The 24,475-nt window shown below is 36.7% G+C and overlaps 2 protein-coding genes across 16 annotated transcripts in view; one reads left to right on the top strand and one right to left on the bottom strand.

The window, feature by feature from the left end:
* The window catches only part of FUBP1 (far upstream element binding protein 1), a 33,961-nt gene extending 18,065 nt beyond the window's left edge, over positions 1-15,896 (bottom strand). For 4 of the 15 annotated variants that reach the window (XM_059375196.1, XM_059375191.1, XM_059375193.1 and 1 more), the window contains exons 1-15: positions 15,651-15,895; positions 10,320-10,410; positions 9,415-9,477; positions 8,568-8,606; positions 8,045-8,084; positions 7,501-7,553; positions 7,339-7,410; positions 7,159-7,216; positions 4,961-5,123; positions 4,767-4,865; positions 4,533-4,634; positions 4,222-4,324; positions 4,032-4,132; positions 3,517-3,658; positions 2,706-2,866 (exon numbers count right to left, since the gene is read on the bottom strand). In XM_059375196.1, coding sequence (XP_059231179.1) covers positions 2,706-2,866; positions 3,517-3,658; positions 4,032-4,132; positions 4,222-4,324; positions 4,533-4,634; positions 4,767-4,865; positions 4,961-5,123; positions 7,159-7,216; positions 7,339-7,410; positions 7,501-7,553; positions 8,045-8,084; positions 8,568-8,606; positions 9,415-9,477; positions 10,320-10,410; positions 15,651-15,770 — 1,407 coding nt within the window. In that variant the 5' untranslated portion in view covers positions 15,771-15,895. Of the gene's footprint in view, positions 1-2,705; positions 2,867-3,516; positions 3,659-4,031; positions 4,133-4,221; positions 4,325-4,532; positions 4,635-4,766; positions 4,866-4,960; positions 5,124-7,158; positions 7,217-7,338; positions 7,411-7,500; positions 7,554-8,044; positions 8,085-8,567; positions 8,607-9,414; positions 9,478-10,319; positions 10,411-15,650 lie in introns of all 15 variants that reach the window. The other 11 variants (XM_059375188.1, XM_059375187.1, XM_059375186.1 and 8 more) reach the window with 8 other exon arrangements.
* Positions 15,897-16,132: 236 nt separating this feature from the next.
* Positions 16,133-24,475, top strand: part of DNAJB4 (DnaJ heat shock protein family (Hsp40) member B4) — a 44,920-nt gene continuing 36,577 nt past the window's right edge. Inside the window, exon 1 of the mRNA XM_059375211.1 lies at positions 16,133-16,392. The gene's annotated coding sequence lies outside the window, so the exon portion shown is untranslated. The remainder of the gene's footprint in view (positions 16,393-24,475) is intronic.

The raw sequence follows: 24,475 nt of genomic DNA on the forward strand, positions 1-24,475 counted from the left end.
GAAATATGTTGTCTCTAGCTTTTCTTTTTCTGTATCTGTTCTACATCTACTTTTTTAAAAAAACATTTTATTTATTTGACAGAGAGAGAGAGAGATCAAACGCAGGCAGAACAGCAGGAAGAGAGAGAGGGGAGAGAGAGAGAGGGAAGCAGGTTCCCCGCTGAGCAGAGAGCCCGATGCGTGGTTCAATCCCAGGACCCAGAGATCATGACCTGAGCCGAAGGCAGAGCTTTAAACCACTGAGCCACCCAGGCGCCCCTGGATCTTCATATTTATATCATACCACATAGTTAATAATGCTTAGTTGATTTTCCTGTTCATAATCCAACTTGTAAAGACCACTAGCCTTCATTTAACTATCCTAAACACAGCTTTCGTGCAGTTAATACGGATAATAACATTTTGGAGCAACTGCTTAAATCACATTTGGTTGTCTATTTTCTCACTACAAAATAATGAAGCTAAACTTCGTGACTTTTAAAATCCTTTTTATTATTTTAATCTTTTAAGTCTCTACCTCTTGTTATTATCACTCACTTCTGTTATCCATAAACAATCCTTTCCAAAAAGCAAAAATGGATTATTGAAAAAGTTATTTTTACAGGGCTATGTGCCAGACACTCATCCCTACAACCCTGTAAAGCAGCTACTATTATTCTCCTTTATATAGATGAACAAACGGGAGGCAAACAAGAGTATAAATAGCTTACTCCAAGGTCACAAAGTTAGTAAATGACTCTGAGTATTCTGAACCCTAACAACATGACTTCAGAGTCTCATGCTCTTAACCACCATACTAAACTGCTTATCGGTAACAACCGATCTTTTCGACCATCAAGCTATTGGAAACCTTGATCCATGCATGTTAGGAATCATAAAACCTAAAACCACGACGTGTCCATTTTTCTAGCATCAATCTCTGCCACTACCAAGTCTGGAATTATTTTCTTCACGTTTTTAAACACTTACTGTCCATACCACAGAACTTAAAATGTTTGTATGTATTTTAGAATACATTCTTTCTATGTTCTTTTTAAGTAATCTCTACAGATCAACAGCTGCATGCTCTACTGACTGAACCAGCCAGGAACCCCTATAAGACATTCTTTCTTTCTTTCTTTTTTTTTTTTTTAAAGATTTTATTTATTTATTTGAGAGAGAGACAGTGAGAGAGAACATGAGCGAGGAGAAGGTCAGAGGGAGAAGCAGACTCCCCAAAGAGCTGGGAGCCCGATGCGGGACTTGATCCCGGGACTCCAGGATCATGACCTGAGCCGAAGGCAGTCGTCCAACCAACTGAGCCACCCAGGCGCCCCCTTATAAGACATTCTTTAAGCATCTTTTATACATCTATTTGTCTTCCTGTATTTGTCTATTAGATCTATTTGTATTCCATCCACAGTGCAGCAAACATCAAGAATTTTCCTAAGAAATTCTAATTGTTATTAGTAACTTAAGATGCTCCCTTACGCTCTATAGTAAAAGAATGCAAGAAAACACTAGCTCCTCATTTATAAGCAAGCACATTTAAGACTCTATGCATTTTTTGTACTACCACCAGGAAACTGTTCTAGTTCTAAAGGAAAAAATTTGCAAATTTGGCCATGTGTCTGAATCACCTGGAACACCCTTCTAAAATTAGATGCTGGGCCCTGTTCCAGACTCTGACTCAGAGCTGTGTGGTATGTGTAGAGGTGGAAAACATTCAAGTAGTATATATTTTAAAACTTCCTAAAAGTCACTGTCAGTCTAAGAGTTGGATTTGTAAATTTCTACTCTAAAGTGGGGGATGCATATAATTCATATCTGCCTCACAAGGGTTGAGTAAAGTAAACCCTTATTAAATACTGAATTCCCATTAACTATGTCCTTCAAGTATATTCTTTAACCCTCCAACCCTAACATCATATCTGCAAGTAACATCATCCATTTTCTACTTATCCACACCCAAATACAAGTTTCTAAACCCTTATAAATGTATATTTAATTGGGTTATTTTTCACTGCTCGAGAGTCTTCTCTATGTTACATGTACCCATTATATAACGAAACATAGACTAGAAATTGGCATTTTTCTATATAGTAGTTATAAGAACATGTGAATTAATGTCTTATTTAACTAAGAGAGTCTATGCATAAACTGAAGTTAGTTATCTATTTATGTATTTGGTTTTTTTTTTTAAAGATTTTTATTTATTCATTTGACAGAGAGAGATCACAGGTAGGTAGAGAGGCTGACAGAGAGAGAGAGAGAGAGAGAGGGAAGCAGGCTCCCCGCTGAGCAGAGAGCCCGATGTGGAACTCGATCTCAGGGTCCTGAGATCATGACCTGAGCCGAAGGCAGTGGCTTAACCCACTGAGCCACCCAGGCGCCCCTGTATTTGGTTTTTTTGAACAATTTTTAAAAAAAGATTTTATTTATTCATTAGAGACTAAGCACACAAGCAGGGTCAGGGATAGAGAGGAGCAGGCTCCCCGCTAAGCAGGGAGCCCAATGTGGGGCTCAAACCTGGGACACCTGGATCACGACCCCAGCCGAAGGCAGATGCCCAACTGACTGAATCAGGCGTCCCTATTTATTTTTTAAGTAAGCTCTCTGCCCAATGTGGGGGCCTGAACTCACTACCTAGATAATCAAGATTCACATGCTCTACCAACTGAGCCAGGCATGCACCCCTAGAAATTGGAAGTTTAAATCACACTCACACCAATCTTTTCTTCTATAAGTTGCCGCGCATAGTCTATTTGCTGTGGAGTGCCACGAATTGTAAATAATTTCATATTAGGATCTGCATTAGGTGGAGGATTTCTCTGAAGTTCTATTCTTGCACCAGACTGTTGGCTTATGCTTTTTATGGTTTCACCTCCTAAAATCAAAACACAATAATTTCTCTAAAGATCCAAAGGATACAAAAGGAACTACCTAAATGAAAATGGTCACAATTAAGAGAGCCATAAAAAAGTTTTGAGCAGTATCCCATCTGCCAATATTCTTTTAGATTTTCCATTTATTCTACACTTGTAAATCAAGTTCTATAAGGTATATCATGCTTCTCCTAAAACACATTCAAGTTTTTAAGACCTAAATTAGTATGTCTATACCCAACAATAAAATGAATTATAACAGAAACTAACTTATCAAAATATTTGTTTCAAATAAATTGCTTTTATAAGTAACATAAACCAAAACACTTACTAAAAAAATCCTAAATTTTAAGAAGATGTGAGTTAGGAAAAAGCAAATGACACAAATATCCAAACCACTTTTTCAGTCAAAAGTTTCTTACGCTAATAATTAAAACTGTTGGTCCCTTCTCTAGTAGCCAATGTGATTCATATCACATTTTAATTTTATATATAAAGCCCTTCCTTTGTGTTTTCATTACAAATCAATGTAAGATACAGCCAAGGAAAAATCACTGCTACTGGTGTACATTAGAAATAGCGTCCAGAAAAATCAGGTCATGTGTTAAATTTTTCCTATATATCAAAACATTAAGAGTTTATAATACATTGCCTTTTCCTATTATTAATCCAGTTTTCCCAGTTGGTACAATGAAATTAAATTCCTGTAGTCCACCAGGTGGTCCCATGTTCCAGTTGCCTTGACCTCTACCTCTTCCTCGACCACCAGGTCCAGGTCCACCAGGATTACCAGCCTAGAGAAGGAAAGAAACAAAGTCAACATAGAAGCATACTCTTCTTTCCATGATAAAGTCATTCCATGTCTATCTTCCTCAACCTTCATTTTCCTAAACCAGAAGTTTAAAGAGGCTGGGAGATGATATGACTGCCAGTCAACAAGTAATACCCACTATTTTATACTGTGATAAGCAAGACAATCCACTTACATAGCTATCTTCCTGCTCTAAGATGTCTACCTCAAAGCAACTTAAACTTCTTAGTTATTAACAAAGTATCATCAGACAAATTCTTATATAAAACTAAATGGGAGGGGGGACCCTTTCAGACTTGAAGAAAAGTATTTTTTAAATGAAAACAAAACAATGAAAATATTAACATCTGTCAAACCTGAACACTTCGAAGAAGGTCTGTAATAATTTCTGCAGCATGCTGACATCGGTCTGGAGGTCCTGTTATTTGTGCTATTCTATCAGGTGTTGTTCCATCATCTTCAAAACAAACAAAATGGTTTGAGTTAGCAACAATGCATGTCAAAAAGGTAACTGCTAATAACACAGATAATGAAAAATGTACTCACCTGGCTTAAACTGAATTCGAACACCAGCATCATTTTGTATTTTTTTAATCATCTCGCCATTTCTTCCTATTACAATACCAACAGCAAATCTTGGAATGGGGACCTTATACAAAGAAAACTAAGTATTAAGGAAAGCTATTCCCTGAAAATTAATAGGGTAACAAGATTTATATTCTGTACTCTAAGGTGTAAGTTATGGGGAGGGACGGCAGAAATCCAATGTTAAAGAAGGCTATGTAACACAGAACAGGAAAAACACATGTATTTATGAATCAGTATACAACCATCTCCAAATGGGTATTTTTACTTACATCTATCCCTTCATTTCCTCCTATTCTTGACCCATACTCATTTCGAACTTCTCTGAAACCACCTTGATCACGGATTAACTCTAACACCATTTCCTTGGCTTGCTGAAGTACAAACAAAACACAAAACAAAACACCCAATTTACAAGGCAGGTCTCAAAACATTGTAATTATATTCCTATGTGTTTTGCCCATTCTGTTCCCAAATCCTTCTATATAAAATATAAACAAGTTTACCTGTACTTTGTATGGGTCTCCTGTAATCCTAAGAGGTTTGTCAGCACCAGTGTTCTGAGGTCCATCTTGAATCATAACCATTTTAACTCCAGCCCGCTCCTATTAATCACAGAAATCATATGTATTAACAAAAGGGAAATGGAAACGAACTGGCTTCAAAACAGATGAAAACTAATCACTTTACAGACCAATACCTGAAGTTGTTTAATAGTTTCTCCCCCCTTTCCAATAACTAATCCTGCCTTGCTAGCTGGAATCATGATTTCTTGAACTGCATTTCCTGGTCCATCACCATGGTGGAAGCCAGGGGCTGGTCTTCCTTTTTCAACAATCTGGTCCAATAATCGTTTTGCTGATCTGTTAACAAATTAGGAGTCAAACAATAAGTTAAGGCATACTCAAAAACTTATCCAAATACAGAAACACAAAATAATATAATCACGTACTTCCCCCATCCCAATTCAGGTTTAGGTGGCTTAAAGCTAATTTAACAATTTTAATTAAGAGAAAATGCCATCAGGGACAAAGAATGATAACACAATAAATTTTCTAGGTATACAATTTGCAGTATTTTTTAGAACAGTCCTAAATGTCCAAGAAGTAGCACTCTACTTTTTTTTCCACTTTACTTTGAAAGTCATCTAAGAATTAAGCTACTCTGCCAATAACTGAATGATGTATTTCCAATTTTAAAACACCACTTTGTTCACTCACACATTAAAAATTTATTTATCCATTCAAAAATACTTAAGAAATGTTAACCATATACCAAGTACTATACTAGATAATAGAATTACAACACTGAATGAAATGCACAAGGGTCCCTTCTGGTACAGCTTACCTTGATTAAATAACTAAAACAGCATGTTTGGTTAAGTGCTACAAATAAAATTAAAACAGGATAAGGGAGACAGAATGTGTACTCATAAAGATAAGCTATTTCATGCAAAGCAGACATAAAAGACTACTGATAAGATATCTGAACTAAAATGTAGAGGAAGAGAGGGAGTAACTATGAAAATATCAGAGGGCAAAATGTTCCAGAGAGAAGAAACAGGAATTTGCAAAGATCTCAGATGAGAAGCAAGCTTGGTGTGCTGAAAGAACAGAAGCTAAATGGGGCTTAAACACAGTGAGTTGGGAGAAGAGAGGTAAAAAATGAAGTGAGAAAGGTGGCAGGTAAATCAATCCATGATAAAGACATGGTGAAGCATTAGAGGATATGAGCAAAGTAATGACATAAACTGATTCACATTATTTTTTTTAAAGATTTTATTTATTTTTATTTGACAGGGAGAGAGACAGCGAGAGAGGGAACACAGCAGAGGGAGTGGGAAAGGGAGAAGCAGGCTTCCCGTGGAGCAGGGAGCTCAATGCAGGACCCGATCCCAGGACTCTGGGACCATTACCTGAGCCGAAGGCAGACGCCCAATGACTGAGCCACCCAGACACCTACTGATTCACATTTAAAAAAAATGATATGGCTATACTATTCTAAGAACAGACTACTTCTGAACAAGCTAAAAAGAATGGAAACATGTTGAAATATCGACAAATGGTCACAGACAAATAGTATAGAAATGGCAAGAAAAGGCTGGATTCCAAATAAATTTTGAAGAAAAATGACCAAAGTGTTGCTTATGGATAAATGAAAGACAAGAAAAAGATAAAGGTAATTTAAACATTTTTTAAAATTTATTTTGGAATGCTCATGTTCAGGGGTGAGGTAGGGGGAAGTGGTAAAGTTTCAGGCAGACTCTGCGGAGTGCAGAGCCCAACCTCACGACCCGGAGATCAAGGCCTGAGCTGAAACCAAGAGTCTGGTGCTTAATGTACTGTGCCAACCAGGTACCCAAAGAAAAAGATAAGAGTATTAAAACAGTGCTGCCATATACTGAGATGAGTAGAGGACAAAGCAGACTGGGTAACGGGGTGGAAAACAATTATGAACAATTCAAAGTCTGAAATGTCTAGTAGACATTCAAGTGGAAATACTAAGTGAGCAGCTTGATAGGATTCTGTAAGTTAGAAAAAGAGAGCAAGGCTGAAAATTACAATTTAGGAGTACATAAAATTTATGATATATTAATATTAAAAGTTTAATATTACACATTAAAGTTTGTGAAAGAATAAATGAAGTCATCTGAGGAGTATACGTAGACAGACTGTAGGAGGACTGAATTTTGCGGCACTTTCATACTGAAAGGCTAGGAAGATAGAGCTGGACGACCAAGAATGACTGAGAAAGTAGCTAGGGAGGGAATATCTCTAGGAAAGTGGTTAGCTAGAAAATGGGAAAACTAATAGTGCTGGGTAAAATCAGTTAAATTCAGGGGCAATGTCCTTCAGTAGGAAAGAGGGGCTGGCCTCAGGCATATCATTTCATACTTACTGGACAGATTCAGGTGTTCCAGTTAGCATACAAGACCTTTCTGGAAGGCCACCACTGTCTACAATTAAATAAAAAAACACAAAAATATTTTAGGCCAGAAGATTACAATATCACTTTCGATAGTTACTTAATATGCTAATTTTCTAGTCACTTTGAAAAATAGCTAGAGAATAACATTACCAGGAGCTATCTGTATTTTGCATCCAGATTCTTGTTGTATGCGTGAAATCTGTTCACCACCTCTGCCAATTACTAGTAAAGAAAAAAGAAAAAAAAATTATTTGCTAAGACTGTCAAGTATGTTTTGATTGTTTTCAAAGCTTTAAAAATTAGGCTACTTACTAAATCCAACCATTCCATCTGGAACTTTGTATTCTTCTGTCATTACAGACCTGCTAACAAAAAACAAAAACTTATATTTTCCTTCAAAGAAAGAGAACTGATTACATTCAAAAGGTAATCCAATAAAAATGGAAGTCTAATGGCTTAAACTAGGCTTTCAGGCATATATTCAGAGTCAAAATGCAGCTTGAGTAGTTCAAGCCAGAATCTTGATGGGACACACACCAATTGAGGAGAGTATGGTAAATAGTCTGAAAGCATTAACTGCAAAGGAGCTGGGGTGGAGGTTCAGGGAATGTTTTCTTAACAATTATTTTCATTTGCTTTAGCTCTTCAAATATGTGGCTAATTCTACCTTCCTTCCAAATTACAAATGTATCTCACTCAAAAGGAAAAATGATCATTCTGTTCTCAACTAAAATGGACAGAAATGAATAAACAAAAAAGAATATACAGGCACATATTCACTATATACTAATTTGTGTTTTCACAGACATTTCAACTAAAACTTGCAAAGTACTCTTCGAAAAGCCTTTCACTATACCTTTGCTGCTGATGCATCGGTGGTAACTGTGTTCCAAAAGCTACCAAAAAATCAAATAAAATGAAAACTTTAAATTTAAGTTCACACATATTTAACAATACAATTATATCAAGCAATACTAAAATCTTTCCCATACACAGAAAACACCACCTTTGAGAATGAAGTTTTAGGCAGAATACTTAAATCAACATTGACAGTGGGCAATAAAGTCAGTGAAAGAGCAGGTATCATTAGCAATGGCATGGAAAGAAACTGTTCTTTCTCAAAGGGCACAAGCTTAGGTTAAAAAATGGAGTTATAGAATTGAATATGAAAATATTTTAGCAATCAAATCGTAAGAATATATGTCTAGCCATAATTCAAGTGAGAGATTATGAAGACAAGAAGTATTATTTACAAAGACATTCATTCTAAAGTATTCTGGCCATCAACTAACTCCGAAGACACCCAAAAAAAACTAGGAACAAAACTCTGATATTAAAATTCAGTTACTTTAGCTTTTAACCCAATTTAAAATACTTACAGTCATTCTGAGGAGCAACTTTCTTAGCATCTGGTTGATCTGCAAAATTAAGAGCCTTTTAACTTTTTGCCAGTAAGTACAAATACAAGACTTAGCTAACCCGTGCCCAAGCAAGAATATCAATGTAAACACTTATTGAAACAGCTGTAGGTAATTGTTGATCATTTGAACCAAAAGTGACAAAACTTATCCCAAACTCTTAGTAATCAAAAGAAACATTACATTTCTTTCATTCTTTTCATGTTTAAAAGATGCACAGACATTTAAAAAAATTCTTTTTGATTTTATCAAATCACTGACCTTAATGTATGTTAAGCACTTTAGAATGATACAAGACAAAGTATTTAGGTCCATTACTAGCAAAATATCACATGCTAAAGGCTAATGATGCTTCCCACTGTAGGAACTGAAGACTGGAAGAAAAACAGAACCTATCAAAATGTGAAAATTTGACATATCAAAGTTGAGTGTATCTGACAGTGACCACAAGGCTATGCAAAATAATAAAAAAATCACATTACAAGGCAATCTCAATCTAAACTATTCTACTGTTCCTAACCAAACATTTCACGGCATACGCTTCAGCAGAAAAACTCAAAGCAACTACATGACTACCTTCATCTACATCCTTTACACAGATGAATACAATGCATACCTTAGAATAGACAACCTACATCTGAAAGTACTACATTTTCCTCCCCCCTTCAAACTTAAATGATTAAACATCAGAATGTTGTGCAGCAAAAATTCAGACACATAATCCAAGAATTATTTGTGTCCATTTAAGAATCCACTGGTTTATTTCACGGTTACATACTAAACACAGGTAATAAATAAAAATTCCTGCCTTTAAAAGGAGAGGGCATTCCCTCCCAGTGTGTTGTACTGCTCGGACTTGTCCAAGAGCCATCTACACATAAAATAAAAAGAATACATTACATACAACATCTGAAGCATCATTAGCTCATTTTTTTGTATATTAAAACCTCACTATAAATGTGAAAGACACTTAAATAAAAGGAAACCAAGTACACCTGGTCAAAAGCTACAAATACATTCTACAGGCTCATTCAGAATCCTCCTTAAAAAAAAAAATAAGTAAATAAAAGGGCAAAAAGAAAATGTATCAAAATTCATACATCAAATCTAAAACAAAAAATACTTGCAGACTTCTAAGTTCAGAAGCTTCAACAATTACGTTTTTTTTTAAAAAATGCAAAGCACTGTAAATCTGTTTTAAGCCACATTTTGAGTTAAACCTGAAACACAAAACAAGGTACTAAAACAAAAATAAGTAACATAAAAAAAGGTATAACCTGCAACACACTACAGTAGCAAGCTATAGAAATATCAACCTTTAAAATGAAATCTGAAATAGCAAAACAATAAAAACATAGCATATAAAGATTAATTCACATATGATGAGAAAAACCAGTGAAATGTCTTCTAAACATTTTATATTTTTGTTCTTTTCAGTATATTAACAAGATGTCTGTGCAAACTGTCAATCTGGCACAATCCTAAAAGAGAAAATGTTGTTTTCTACTAAGACAGAACTGGCTGATTGACTCAAAATTTTACCTACCTTGTCTAAGGTCTCCCCCCTCTTTTCTCCTGAGGCCAACATAAACCTTACAATTTTAAGAACATTATAAAAGCAATGTTTCAGTAAAAAAAATTTGAAAAATATTGAAAATCACCTTCAACTAACCTGTGTCTGAAACAATTAAAATACTTATGACTATAACTTACCTCCATCTTCCAAAGGTCTTTTTTGTCCCCCATAACCATAGTCATTTGAGTTCAGTGATGTACCAGCATCACCTCCAATTTTTGCTGCAATCTTAAAAAACAAAAGCACATCATCATTAAGGATAACATCATAACTACTATACACTACTTAGTGCTATATTTTCTCATTTAATATATGTATATACATATATACACACCAAGTATCTAATACATAGAAAATTAGTATGAAAGAAAAACAAAAATTACAGAGCCATGTATTACTATCATTAATACCATTAATAACTTCAAGGAGTTAAAAATTTATCATCATCTGGAATTAAGCTTCTGATAAATTTCTGTAAGAACAAACAAAGAAATAATCAAACAGGAATCTTCAGAATCAACTGACCATGTAAATAGCTTTGGGAAAAATGTGGTTCTAATTCTATCTTCTCCATGGCTCTCTCCCATGACACTTCAAAAATGTGCTGTAGGCACAGAGAATGTGAACACCTTATGGGATTCCAAGGCAGTGTTGTCTAATAAGGTAGATGCTAGCCATACATGGTTATTTATTAAGTACTTCTGGCTAGCCCGAATTAAATAATAAGTACACAAATGGATACTGAAAACTTAAAGAGTGGAAAGCATCTCAGTTTTTAAAAAATTTGTACACATGTAACGTTTTGGGTATGTTGCATTAAATAAAATATGTGACTTGCATTATATTTCTATCAGACAATCCTATTCTATGGAAACATGGGGGTGGGGAAAGCCTGGAAAGCTGTATCTCAAAGAAAAGTCTCAGCTACAAAACAATAAATCATTTCATTCCTAAAGACTTTTTTAGAGTGGGGCAAGTAACTGCTTACACTTACCTAAACATATTAAAAAAAACAGCAGCCTCAACTCATAGACAGGACACAATCAGTAAAAGAAAATGTTTTTTCATATATTTCAATATATTTAGTATATTGAGTAAGTACAATATACTGAATATATTGAATAAATTCAATATACTGAATATATTGAACAAATTCAATATATTCAATGTATTTCATGTATTTCTTTATGAGTATTTACTTCATTTTTTATGAAATGAGATATGGAACTAAGACTGCTGAGTGCCAGCAATAGGCAAAATTCCATACTGTATGTTTACTGTATGTCACTGAATCATCACAACGACCCTAAGAGATGAGAATACTTAGTGAGATAGTGATCCATTTTACAGGTGAAAAAAATCTCAAGCGAACTTAACTCAGGTTATATGGTAAGTCAATGGAGGAGATGTTCCAATTTCTATATAGCTCCACGCTAATTACTAGAAGGGGGTAAGCACTAAATGTGAGTGATACGCTCATTAGAGCTTCATTACATTATTCTGCTAATTCTGAGTATGTCTGAAATTTTCCATGATAAAAAATTACTCAGAAAATTCAAACATCTGGTGTCTAGAATTTCCCCAAAGAATCCTGATGTGAACTAAGCCAACTGCTTCATGCTTCATTATAATTAGAAAACTGGAAAGATTAAGTATACTCAAAGACTTGAGTCTTAAAAATCCACTTACGTATCACTTAAAATTGAATATATATTCAATTCCCAACTGTATTTCCTAGGGTTTCTAGATTTCCCTTTTTCTCCCAAAGCACACCAGGATTAAATATTAAAAATGCTTGATTTAAAAAAGGCTTTGGGGAGGGGGGGGCACCTGGCTGTCTCAGTCAAAAGAATCTATGACTCCGGAACTCAGGGTCCACATTGGGTGTAGAGATTACTTAAAACAAACAAACAAACAAACAAACAAACAAAAAACAAAAAAAGGCTTTGGTCAATCTAACCTTCCTTAATCATCCTTTCACTTACTCAAAAACCTGTTCCATATCTTTGGGCAGCTATAAAAATCTTATTTCTTTTCTGAAAGGTTTCTTCATCAAACCTGAAAACAACTTCTTTTCCACCAAGTTTTAAAAGTCTTAATTAACATTTGAATTGTTCCTTATTACTTAAATACACTGCCTGGTACTGATTTTAGAAGAACTATTTCAGGCCAGACAAGACAGTAACTACTGATGATCTTAAGTCGTGAGTACCTTCTGCAGTTAGCTTTTGTAAATGCTGCATGAGTTTGCAGAACACCACTCCTTGAACGCCAAGGAACTTCTGCACAGAGAAAGGATACTTATTTATACCTCCCTATTATTCATTATTCACTGAATAGTTCTAAAACTATCCAAATGAAAATGAAAGGTTGATACTTAGTTCACTCAAGAGAATTAGTAACACCATCTTAAACATTCAGAAACAGTACAAAGACATTAGAAAAGAACTACTCACTAAGAATACTAACAACCATTTTTAACACTGTCCCCTCCTACAACAGAGAAATTTATCATAAACTTTGCTATCCTGTTACCAAATGTAGAAACAAACCTCCCCCCCGAAGCCTACTCAAGTGCTAGTTTTCAAAAGAAATTAACGTTAACTGAAAAACAATTCTATTTTATAAAATTTTCATTGCATTCAAACAATTGCAGCTTGCATCACTTTTACAATCAGGGAAGAGATTCCAAGAATAACTGATTACTTAAAGACTAATAGTTGTTTACAAGCTAAAGAATCAAGGCTTATACTCTTGCTTTAATGCGTGTTCTACCAATGATGGAGTCCCACTCTGATTCACTTCTATCTTCCCAATGTCAAGGAGAAAAAAGGTAGAGAGATACATTTTGATCATTCAACATTTCAGAGACAAACCTGCCTTAGTGTGATCACCAAACTCCTAACCAAAGAATCCCAACCCACCCTTTCGAGTTACAGCTTGAAATACACAAATAGAAATCTCTCCAGTGTACCCTCTGGAAACCCTAAACTAGAGAAGCAATCTGGTGCCCCTGTGCTGAATTTAGCTCAGAGAGTATTTAAAAATCTGGAAATTACACATTAAAAAATAAGCCATTGGAATTCTCTGGAAAAATGATTGAGCAATTTGGTCTAAATTACCAGATGGCAAAATGAGCTAGGCAGTAACCACTTGTCCTGCATTAACAAAGAACCGTCCAGTTAAAAAAAGCCAAGAGCATCCCCGTTAGTACACAGCTCTGAGGGCAAGAAGCTGTTCTTACACCTCTTCCTTCCAAGAACACTGCATAATACGCTGGACAAAGAAAAGAAACTTAAGGTTAGATGAAGATTTTGGAAATATAATCCAGCATACTTTTAACATAGATAAGGAAAAAGTAGTTCAGATATTAACCTAACTTGTTTCTTCAGTCCAAGTACTCCTCCCTGTATTCCATTTATATATCAGACAAGCAGCTATAACTGACATTATAGAGGCATCTTCAAAAGTAATCAGAAGGGGAAATTCAAATCAAAAGCTAAATTTAGGAATCTCAGGCTTAAGGTCAATTCTGTAAAGAAACAATCAAATTATTACAGCAAGACATCTATAAAGAATCATATCATTACAACAAGAGCATTGAGGCAGCTGACCTATTGGCATAAAAAGAGAGTACAGGAAATCCACAGTTTGAAGGCAATTTCTATATTTAAAAAAGCCATCTAACATAATCAGGAAATTACAGCTTAGCCAAATAATTAAGTCCAATTTTTAATTAAAGCATGGTAACCTGAGGCCTTTCAGAAGTTGTATTCATCTGTACTCACCTCCATTTCCACCCTCTTCCCCAACCAACATTATCCTCCAGTGACTTCATTCCTGGGTTCCTGTCATTCCAAAACCCTCATACCTTTGCACATGCTGCTTCTTTTTTCCACTGATCAAACTTTCACTCATTCTTTAATGCCTTGCTTAAAATATCAGTCCTTTGGCAGTTAGGCACCCCACTCTTTGGTGTTGTGTACAGTGCCTGACTCACAGCAGGAACTCTATAAATGTTTACAAAACAAGTGGATAAATTAACGGTGCCCATTTTTGTCTACTCCTCTCTGAATGCATTAATCAGATACTACTATTCATTTGCATTTGGTTCCTTGATTGTATCATCACTTCCTAGAAGGCAGAAATACAATTCACACAGTAAAAAAATCTCTAGTATCTAAGTTCAGTGTGTAGCACAAATTAATTCAATACACTGGTCAAATAAAGTAATGCAGGTGAGTCCTTCAACCAATCTAATAATAATCCTCTAACAGTTTATGTCATTATATAAATGTTTCAGTCGCTATTACAAAAACGTTCAGATGAACGAAAATTCAGGTGAAAAATTACACAATTAGTATTAATGGTGACTTTTGACTATTTCTGATCATACACAACTATAGGTAAGTTTAATTATATGTTCACATTATAAAAATAAGAGCCACTTGTTACATTATTACAGACTTTACGCAGGTTGACTCAAATGATGCTTTGATGCAACTGGAGAGTGAAAAAGGTTAACAAAGTTAACGCAAACAAAACACACCACAAAATTAGTTTCTGATTCCCGTTCGCTTAACGCTATAATCTAAAAATGTCGTAACTAGAATAAAATTATTTTGCTTACATACAACATCACACACTTTAAGTTATAGTTATGTTAAGGGACCATCTAATAAAGTTCCAATTAAGAAGCCTTTAAATTTCCTGGAGTAATTTTATTTTCCCCGTTTGGGAAAGAACTCCTTCAGGGCAAATGTACGCACCTACGTAATACAAAGAGGTCTGGTCAGTTTACGACTCTGAACAGAGAGGCAGATTCAAACTGAAACTCGGATATAATAGGCCTGAAGCCATTTTGAGAAATAAGAGGAAAGGGCTGGTAGAACCCACTGACACATAAATCCTGCTCTGAGGAAGGATTCTAACACGGGATACTAGTGCTCTCTTCCTTGTAGATGTGAAAGTGAATGATACAGGAAGATTAATTTTGAGACAGCCCGAATGAGCTGGAAGCTATAAAGACTGCTGTACTGACATATCCCTCCCTTATCACGGTTCCTGAGGACAGACCCTAGTCCTCTCCCAAACTCATTACCAGAACCTTCCATACTATTGTGTAAAAACTACGCGCGCTTTATCCCACCGAAAACGTTCAATCTGAAAAAAAGGAAATGCCACGCTAACTCTTCAGTGAAAGCGCGACTGCCGCAGAAGCGAAAGACCTAAAGCCATCTACGCGTAACACGCGTTGGGTTCTAAATGGCTTAGACGCCAAGATACACAAAACCGAGCTCCGGCCTCCGAATTGTATTACCAACGTGGGGAACCATAAATCTCCTCACATTTCAGGGCCCGGAAGGGCACTTCTTTCCTCTTCCTCATGCGCGAAGAAGTAGCGGCCTACTCAGCCAGCGGCCAATTACCGTGAGCGTTCGGGATCCCGCCGCGCGGTCCAGACTTACCTGCCGTGCTCTCTGCAGCGCATCTTTGAAAGCATCGTTAACTCCCCCACCGCCGCCGCCGCCGCCTCCACCACCAGCTGAGCCAGAAGAAGGTGGAGGCACTGTTGAGTAGTCTGCCATGCCTACGCTACAGTGGCCGCTGCCGCTTCTTCGCAGACACCTTCCCTCAGCCAACTGCTAAGAAAGAAAGAAAATGGCGGCCGTCGATCCTGTATCACATTCTTGTGCGACCATCGTGCCGTAAAGGGGCGGAGACTGAAAGGAGAAAATCTCGCGATGTTTTGAGGCAACGAACCGGTGTGGGGGTGGGGCTGAAAAAAACAAGGAGAGGCCGAAGGATGTCGCGAGACTTGTGTTTAAGATCTCGCGAGAGTGGATTTTATTTTGGCGCCTCCTCTGCGCGCATTCTCTTGTTGAGACTGTGTTGCTTCTACTTCCGGGGTGGTGGGTGCGACTGGCGCGGCGACCGCGTTTGGCTTGCAATTTTGAAGACCTCAAGAAAGAGTAGTTGGTTTTTATTGGTTGCAGACTCGGGGAGGGACTGTGGGTGAATTTCGCGCGTAGGGTCATTTTCTGTATCCAGGGAAAGAGGGTAACGTCGACAGGCGTAAGGACGACGCTACAGTATCTCGAGAGCGCCGCAACCAGGAGTGTGCCTGGGAGAAGGGCGCCCGGGACGCCACGCGGAGATGTTTCTGAAAACGTCCTCCCGGCCCGGCGGGATCTCGTCCTGATGATCAGGGTAGTAAAGTGTCCCTGTATTTTACGTATAGATTGGCAGATGTGTTTTATCACAAGTGGGGATGAATTCAGGCTTGAGGCCTCTTAGTGCTCTAGCTGATTTCGGTATTTTTGTGTAATGTAAATGAGGCTGTGAAATTGTGACTGCCCTTTTCCTTGTAAAAACGTGATTGTTCCTAAAATTCTGTTGTAACTACAGTTAGTAACCTAGGATGTGTCCAGGGCCCGTTTTATTGAGGTCATCTTACAGTTCACAGAAACATCATTTCTTGACCAAAATTGACTTTGTGGCTTCCGGAAGTTCCTTTAGTTTCTTTCAGAACCCAAATGTAACGTGATGTTCTGAATTGTCATCCCAGGGCTGGATAACTTAAGTGTGTGTATTTTATGTCATCTACTTCAGTTATCAAGTAATTTCAGACCTTCCCAAGCATTTGGTGGCACATAATTTACTCCAGTACTAGTAGTGGCTTCAGACTCATTTGGATGCTTTACGAATCTTATTTAGGAGTCGATAAAGTGATTTTTTTTTTCTCCAAAGTTCCCTTGTTTTTAGATAACAAAGACCGAGGTAAAATGAACTTTACCAATTTTGGCATTTTATGTTTTGTGAGTTAGGTCTAAAAAAGTACCTTTCCCGTTGCTAGTCATAAGAGTAATTGGAAGAAATGTGTGTTGTGATCTTCATAATTGCAGTTAATGTGTGCTTTTGTTCAAGGGCCCAAGTAAAATAACTGTGACATACATGCATGTAGCTGCAAGTGGGCGGACATTTTCCTCCAATGAAGCTTTTCCTACGGTCTTAACCATTTATAGCTCTGATTTTCTTCAGTGTTCCTACCTATCCCTTTAGGTTTGGAGGGGTGAGGATTTGTATTTGGAAAAGCAGCAAATGTATTGGATTACAGACTTAAGTGTAATTGGGGGGAAAAAAAGACTAAAAGCATCTTGGGTGGTGTTACTAAAAATTTTTTTCAGTTATGTTTTGAGAAAGTGTGTCTAACAAGTGACATTAATCAACTGATTTTTTTCATATTTTATGTATTAGGCATATACCAGTCAGTTCTTCTGATCAACATAATGTTAACCATAGAGTGATATGATTCACCTGCAAACAAACTTTATTTCAGACAATTTTAGTTGTCTCTAAATGTGCAAAGTAAAGCCTTTCATCTGTATTTTATTTGTAGACTCTCCTGGAACCAGGGTGGGGAGTTGGAATCAGATCAGGATTTCTTAACTTCTGATAATTATGTTTGGAAATACCACTGTGTACTGAAATATGTTTAGCACCATTCTTAGCCTCTACCCATAGATCCTAGTAACATAACACTGCCCCCCCCCCACACACACACACTCAGTTGTGGCAGTCAAAAACATCTCCAGACATTGCTGATGTTCCCTGGTAGGCAAAATCATCCTACATTGAGAAACACTGGTCAGCCTTAATTCCTGCCCCTGCCTCTCCATTGGGAAAACCTATTTACCATACTTCTGTGGTACATTCCAAATTCTATAAATTTACATTTCCACTACTCCCAAATTACCATCACTTAGTCCTGGACTGCAATAGTATTCTACTTGGTTTTTCTGCTCCCACCCTTAAATGTCTATAATTAGCTGTTTTAAATTGTGAAATTATAAAAATATGTAATATATGTGTAAATTCTCAAAAGTAATAAGGATCCATTACCAATACTTTTGAAGCTCAAGCCTCTACCTGATTATATTTCAATTGTTTCTTCACATAGCAGCTTGAATGATTTCTTTCTTTAAAACAGATCATCTCACCTTTCTCTTCCTATTAAACTTTTTAAAAGATTTATTTCGGAAAGAGTATGTATCGTGGGGGTGGGCATAAGGGCAGAAGGAGAAGGAGAGAAGACTCCCCACTGAGTAGGGAGCCTGATAGGGCTCCATCTCACAACCCTGAAATCATGACCTGAGCTGAAGCAAAGTTGAACACTTAACTGATTGAACCACTGAGGCACCCCAAGTACTTTAAAATCCTATCTCCTGGAGTGGTGTAAGGGCTCCATATGACCAGGCCACTGTCTCTAAACAATCCTCACTTTAATTCTTCTTCACTAACCGTGCTGTCCAAGATACTTCCTGCCTTTGGGATTTTATGTTTGCTTTTTCTTCTGCCTGGCCTGGATGCTTTTATAGACTTTCACGTGGATGGTTTGTCCTCATCATTCGAGGCTCAGTTCAGATGTCACCTCCTTAGACCATCTCTGACCTCTAGCTGTGCCATTCTGCAATCACTATGTCATTACCATTTTATAGCATTTATCTGAAATTATTTCTGTGTGTTTACTTTTTTATTGTTTCTTTTCCTTTAGAATGTAAACTGGAGAACAAGGACTATCTATTTACCATTGACCAATTCCTAATGCTCAACATTCTAGACTTTTGTTGAAAGTGCATACTGAAAAAAATCTGCCTCTGCATTTTAGTTGTGTGTGGCCTTGGGCAAGTAACTTGTCTCTATGTCTCAGATTTCTATTGATGATCATAACTTCCTTTACTGTCCTCAAATGAGATACCTGTGAGTTCTTCAGAAAACAAAGTGCTATGCAAATGGAAACTAGTAATAAACTTGTAATTTGGCGTCTGGCATTTTAGAATCAAGAAGGTATAATCTGTGTACATTTTATGGATTGCAGTTATGTTCAAATCTTAGTTTTGGTAAAACCCAGGAACGTGCAAGAGCAGCTGAATTGTGGGAAAACTAACCAGTGAATTTTGATTAGGCTCTGTGAGTTCTCAATCTCAGAGCCATTTGTACTTTTCTGGTTACTTTTAAAATTGATGAGATCAGGCTTTTCTTGACTAAATTTATTCCCTTTTACAATGTAAATTTCTTAAAAGTGGATGTATCATAGCTAATAATCTAAAATTGGCTTATTATGCTTTGATGTTGGCTAAATATTTGGCTGAATCATATTTTATAGTCCGACTCTTACCACAGAAATGGTATTTCATATTTTATCCTTAGGATGAAGCAAAAGTTGGTATTTTGAACGCTACAGTAGGGAGCATTTAGATATACCAGATAACAGAGTGAGAAGATAAGCAAATGCAATTAAAGTTGAGCTATTAAATGCAGTGGCAAGTTTCTTATTTTACCTTCTGACTTACTGGTTACCAAATGACTACATGATTTTTTTCTTAGCACAGTTTTCACTTTTGGATTTGTTAAATCTGTGAAATATTAACAGATTCTTATTTTTAGCTTTTGGAGAAAAGTCCATTATGGCTTTTTTTTTTTTTAAAGATTTTATTTATTTATTTGAAGGGGGATCACAAGTAGGCAGAGAGGCAGGCAGTGGAGGGGGAAGCAGACTCCCCACCGAGTAGAGAGCCGGATGTGGGGCTCGATCCCAGGACCCTGAAATCATGACCTGAGCTGAAGGCAGAGGCTTAACTCACTGAGCCACCCAGGTGCCCCATCCATTATGGCTTTTTAACAGGCATTTTTTTTTTTTTAAGATTTATTTATTTTAGAGAGGGAGAGAGGCAACAGACTTGCTGCTGAGCACAGAGCCTAACAAGGGACTCCCATCTCCCAACTCTGAGATCATGACCTGAGCTGAAACCAAGAGTGGGATGCATAACTGACTGTGCCATCCATGTGTCCCTTAACAGGCATCTTAGAATGACATAATTGTACAGGTTTCCTGCCTCAGCTTTCTATGGATCACCTACCTTCTAACAGCTCTTAGCCAGAAGGATCTGAAAACTACATGCTATATACTGTGTGTCATTTAAACCAGGCCAGTATTTCCTTAGTACGTAGTTACAACAGATTCAGGTTAGATGTGAGGAGGGAAGTGGCCACTTCAAATTAAAGTAAATAGTTCAGGATGTCGTTAGGGTGTTTGATCATTAGGTTGGTTTTTGGTTTAATGACTTTTATATCCCTTTGGACTGAGTTTTTAGAATTTTATTTCAGACTGAGGTGTGAATGGAAGCAGGATATATTAGCATTTTATTTTTTTTAAGATTTTATTTTTTGTGAGAAAAATAAATGTATTTATTTTAAGAGAGAGCATGTGAGCACATGAGTTGCGGGGAGGGACAGAGGGAGAAGGGGACTCTCCGCCTAGCAGGGAGCCCGATTTAGGACTTGATCCTAGGACTCTGGTATCATGGTCTGAACTGAAGGCAGACACTTAACCAACTGAGCCACCCAGGCACCCATATATTAGCATTTTAGAGAACAGAGTTGTTAATACAAATTAACTTTGGAACATTTTGGAAAACAACAGTTTGACCAGTGTCTGAAACTGGAGGTAGCCCCAGATAGTGGAAAGGACTCTAGGCTAAGTCCAAGAGGATCTGTGTTAAAGTATGACCCATGTGACCTTTGGTAAGTCACACAACTTCCTTTTACCAGTGTACCTAAAAGAGAGGGCAATTTAATCTGTTTCTGAAAAGTAGCCAACAGTAAAGGATAATAAAAGGTCTTATGTTTTTACACTGTGACTTCTGTTTTCCCTTTCAGAAGTTAGTAATACTATCATCTCATGCTCAGTTATTAGAGATTTCTTCTCTGATTTGGGTGCCAAATTTGATAGTGTGTCCTGATTGAAGGGCTGTAAGTAGACTGAAGAATACTAGGATATTGTTTAAGATCATTGATTTGCCCTAAATCTAGACTTCTATTATCCTTGTCATTCTCACTTACCCATAACTGCAGAGCTCCCTTTTTATCAGGTACACTTCCCACCTCTTCCATTTTACTATTGCCTGGTAATTTCCATTTTAACAGAAAGCCTGTCGAGAACTCTAAAAATTCAGGGATTCTTAGTTGTTGTCATGTACTTCGTCATGACAATAATAGCATAGTATCACTTATTGTTTGTTTGGAATTCCCACTAGATTGTAGTGTCCATGACAGTAAAGCTTATGTCTTTCTGTGTCTTTACTGCATAGCACACTCATAGCAATAGCTAATAATGGCTAGTGCGATATACTGGTTACTGTTCTAAATGCTTTGTCTGTATTTAATTCATTTATGCTTACAGTGGCTCTATGAGGTGCTTATTAAAATCTCTTGCTGGGGTACAGGTAAGTTAACTAACTTGCCCAGGGTCACATATTAGTAAGTGTTAGTGATTTGAACCCAGGCGACCTGTGTTGAAAGAATTGAAGAATCTATAAAAAATCAAGTAATGAAATGGATCTCTGTAGTTTCCTATGGTGTGGTTCACAACTTCGTATTTCTTACTTGGATTTTAAAAATATATGCATTTGTTTTTATTGAGATGTATGCCAAAGTTTGTCATGAGAACCAGGTCTTAATGTAAGGTAATAAAAATATTACATACAAAATTAAAGAACCCATGTGTTATATAAAAAGATAAAGCCTTGTTTTTCTGTGTTTAATTGTATTGGATGAATCAGTAATATGCTTTACTAAAATTAATGTATATATAGTGTTTAGAGTGTATGTGTATATATACATATATATTTGGTATGATTAATACTATTTTTCAGATACATTGTTTAGGGGGTTTATGTGTTTGTAATCCACATCACAAACTAGATTGTAAGCCCCTTCAAGAAAAGAATAGGATTGTTTAATTTAAATTTTTCCTCTGTATTACCACAGAGTGTCTATGATAGTGTTTGTACTGTTTGCATATTGGATTCCTCTATAAAATAGCCCACCTCCAAAAACATATCAAAAGTTTTAAAATCAGACTTTTGGGGCTCCTGGGTGGCTAAGTTGTTAAGCATCTGCCTTCAGCTCAGGTCAGGATCCCAGGGATCTGGAATCAAGTCCCGCATTGGGCTTCCTGTTCTGGGAAGCCTGCTTCTCCCACTCGCACTCCCCCTGTTTGTGCTCCCTCTCTCTTTGTGTCTCTGTCAAATAAATAAATAAAATCTTTAAAAAAAAATAAAATCAGACTCTTCAGAAAATTAAGAGTAGAATTCTGTGTAATTTAATTTTTTAGAACAATTAATGTTGAGACAAAGGCTCTTCCTGAAAATGAGATAAATTTTCTTGGCCCTTCAGTGAAGGCAGAAAGCATATATGGGGGAAAAGAGGGGCTTGCTAAGGTTCCTTCCCAACTTTACATGGTTCTTCAACTTTAATGAAAGAAGGACCATCCTTACTGTATCGTACACAGTGCCTCTTTGAATATATAAATCGTGTTTAGCTAGTTGCACACATCTGTTGGCAGCCTGTGTGTAAGCAGGATCTGTCCTTTGACCAGGATCATGGGAGATACAGCACAGCATCATAAAATATATAGGAAATTGAATCAATATTTAATGAAAAAAATTCAGAGCTACCTGCCCTTACCGATATACCGTAATGCTCCCTTACTATAGGGATAATGGTAGGTTGAAAATTTGGTACTCCTGACAGTTTCTGTCTCAAAAAATTGGCTTTACCACCCAGTTCCCGAGTGCTTTTAGTTAATTATAGCATACATCCAAATAACTTAGAATAAAGCTGGTATATAATGCTGCAGAATATAATATATAATAAAACTACAGAGTGTATGTAATATATATGGTTTCATAATTTTTTTGACCTGTGAAAGTATTTAAAAATTTTAATTCCGGGGCGCCGGGGTTGCTCAGTGGGTAAAAGCCTCTGCCTTCGGCTCAGGTCCGGATCTCAGGGTCCTGGGATCGAGCCCCAAGTCGAGCTCTCTGCTCAGCGGGGAGCCTGCTTCCTCCTCTCCCTCTCTGCCTGCCTCTCTGCCTACTTGTGATCTCTCTCTCTGTCAAATAAATAAAATCTTTAGAAAATTTTTTTAATTCCACTGTAGTTAACAAACAGTGTTACATAAGTTTTGTTAGTTTACTTAGAATTAGTCCTGTACTTATTCCTTAGAAGTATTTCCAGATCTGTGTCTGCAGCTATCTCCAAGAGATTTTGTGTGTTCAACAACATTTTGTGTGTTGCTTCAAAACCAAAATGTCTAAAATAAATTGATATATTTACTGTTCTTATTCTCCGTTTATTTTGTGGTCAAAACCTGTTTATTTTTTCTCTCCCTAATTGAATCACATATTTATACATCAGTTCCTTTCACTTCTGTTACATTTATCCTATTCATTAAAATTTTAGCCAAATATCAAAATTAAAAGTCATCTTTTTTCATGAACTTTAACCTGACTAACCAATTCCGTTGATCTTTTACTTAATTCAGTATATTGATTACAGGGAGCTTTTTTAAAATGTTAAATAAAGCTGAGCCCTGACCCCCACTCCCAGAATCTTGATTTCATTGGTCTATATCTGTATGTGTAACAACTTCCTAAGTTGATCCTTAAAGTGTAGCCCACACTTGAGAACCACTAAAATAAAATTGCTCCATTAGACTTTTGCTAATTTTTGATGCCTTATAGTTTGTTCTCTAGTGATTATGGGCATATAGTCTAGAGAATTCAAGGTCTAGAAGCATTTTGTTTTTGAACCCTATCAAGTTTTTGTTGATCTAGGCTAGGACAGTGTTCCTTAATCAAGAGTATGTTTGAGGAAAAACCCTGCATTATCTAGGGTGTTTTTTAAAAATGTGGATACTTGGGCCCCACCTGGACCTAATGTAACTTGTTTTAGAAAATTTACATCTCTTATTTAAAAAAAAAAATAGGCATCGTAGTTGATTCTTATGTTTATCAGTCTGAAAACTGGTCTCATGCAAAAAGTTTAATAATTACAAGATTTAGCTTAATTATATTTTGTTTCCCCAGTTAGACTAGTATATGTTCTGAACACAGATATCTTGTTTTCTCCCCTTTTCTCGTATAAAGGAGAGCTGGTTGAAGACTGGATCTTACTCTGGTTTGCCAATATATCTTGGTGCTTTTATGTTGGTAAAGTCTTTTTTTTTTTTTTAAGATCTCATTTATTTGACAGAGAGGGAGAAGAGCAAGAACAAGCGCGGGGAGGAGCAAAGGAAGAGGAAGAAGCAGGTTCCCCATTGAGCAGGGAGCCTGACATGGGGTTCAGTCCCAGGACCCTAGGATCACGACCTGAGCCAAAAGCAGACACTGAACTGACTGAGCCACCCAGGTGCCCCTATGTTGGTAAAATTTTAGTATCAAATTGAATT

The sequence above is a fragment of the Mustela nigripes genome, chromosome 14, assembly GCF_022355385.1.
Source record: "Mustela nigripes isolate SB6536 chromosome 14, MUSNIG.SB6536, whole genome shotgun sequence".
Taxonomy (NCBI): domain Eukaryota; kingdom Metazoa; phylum Chordata; class Mammalia; order Carnivora; family Mustelidae; genus Mustela; species Mustela nigripes.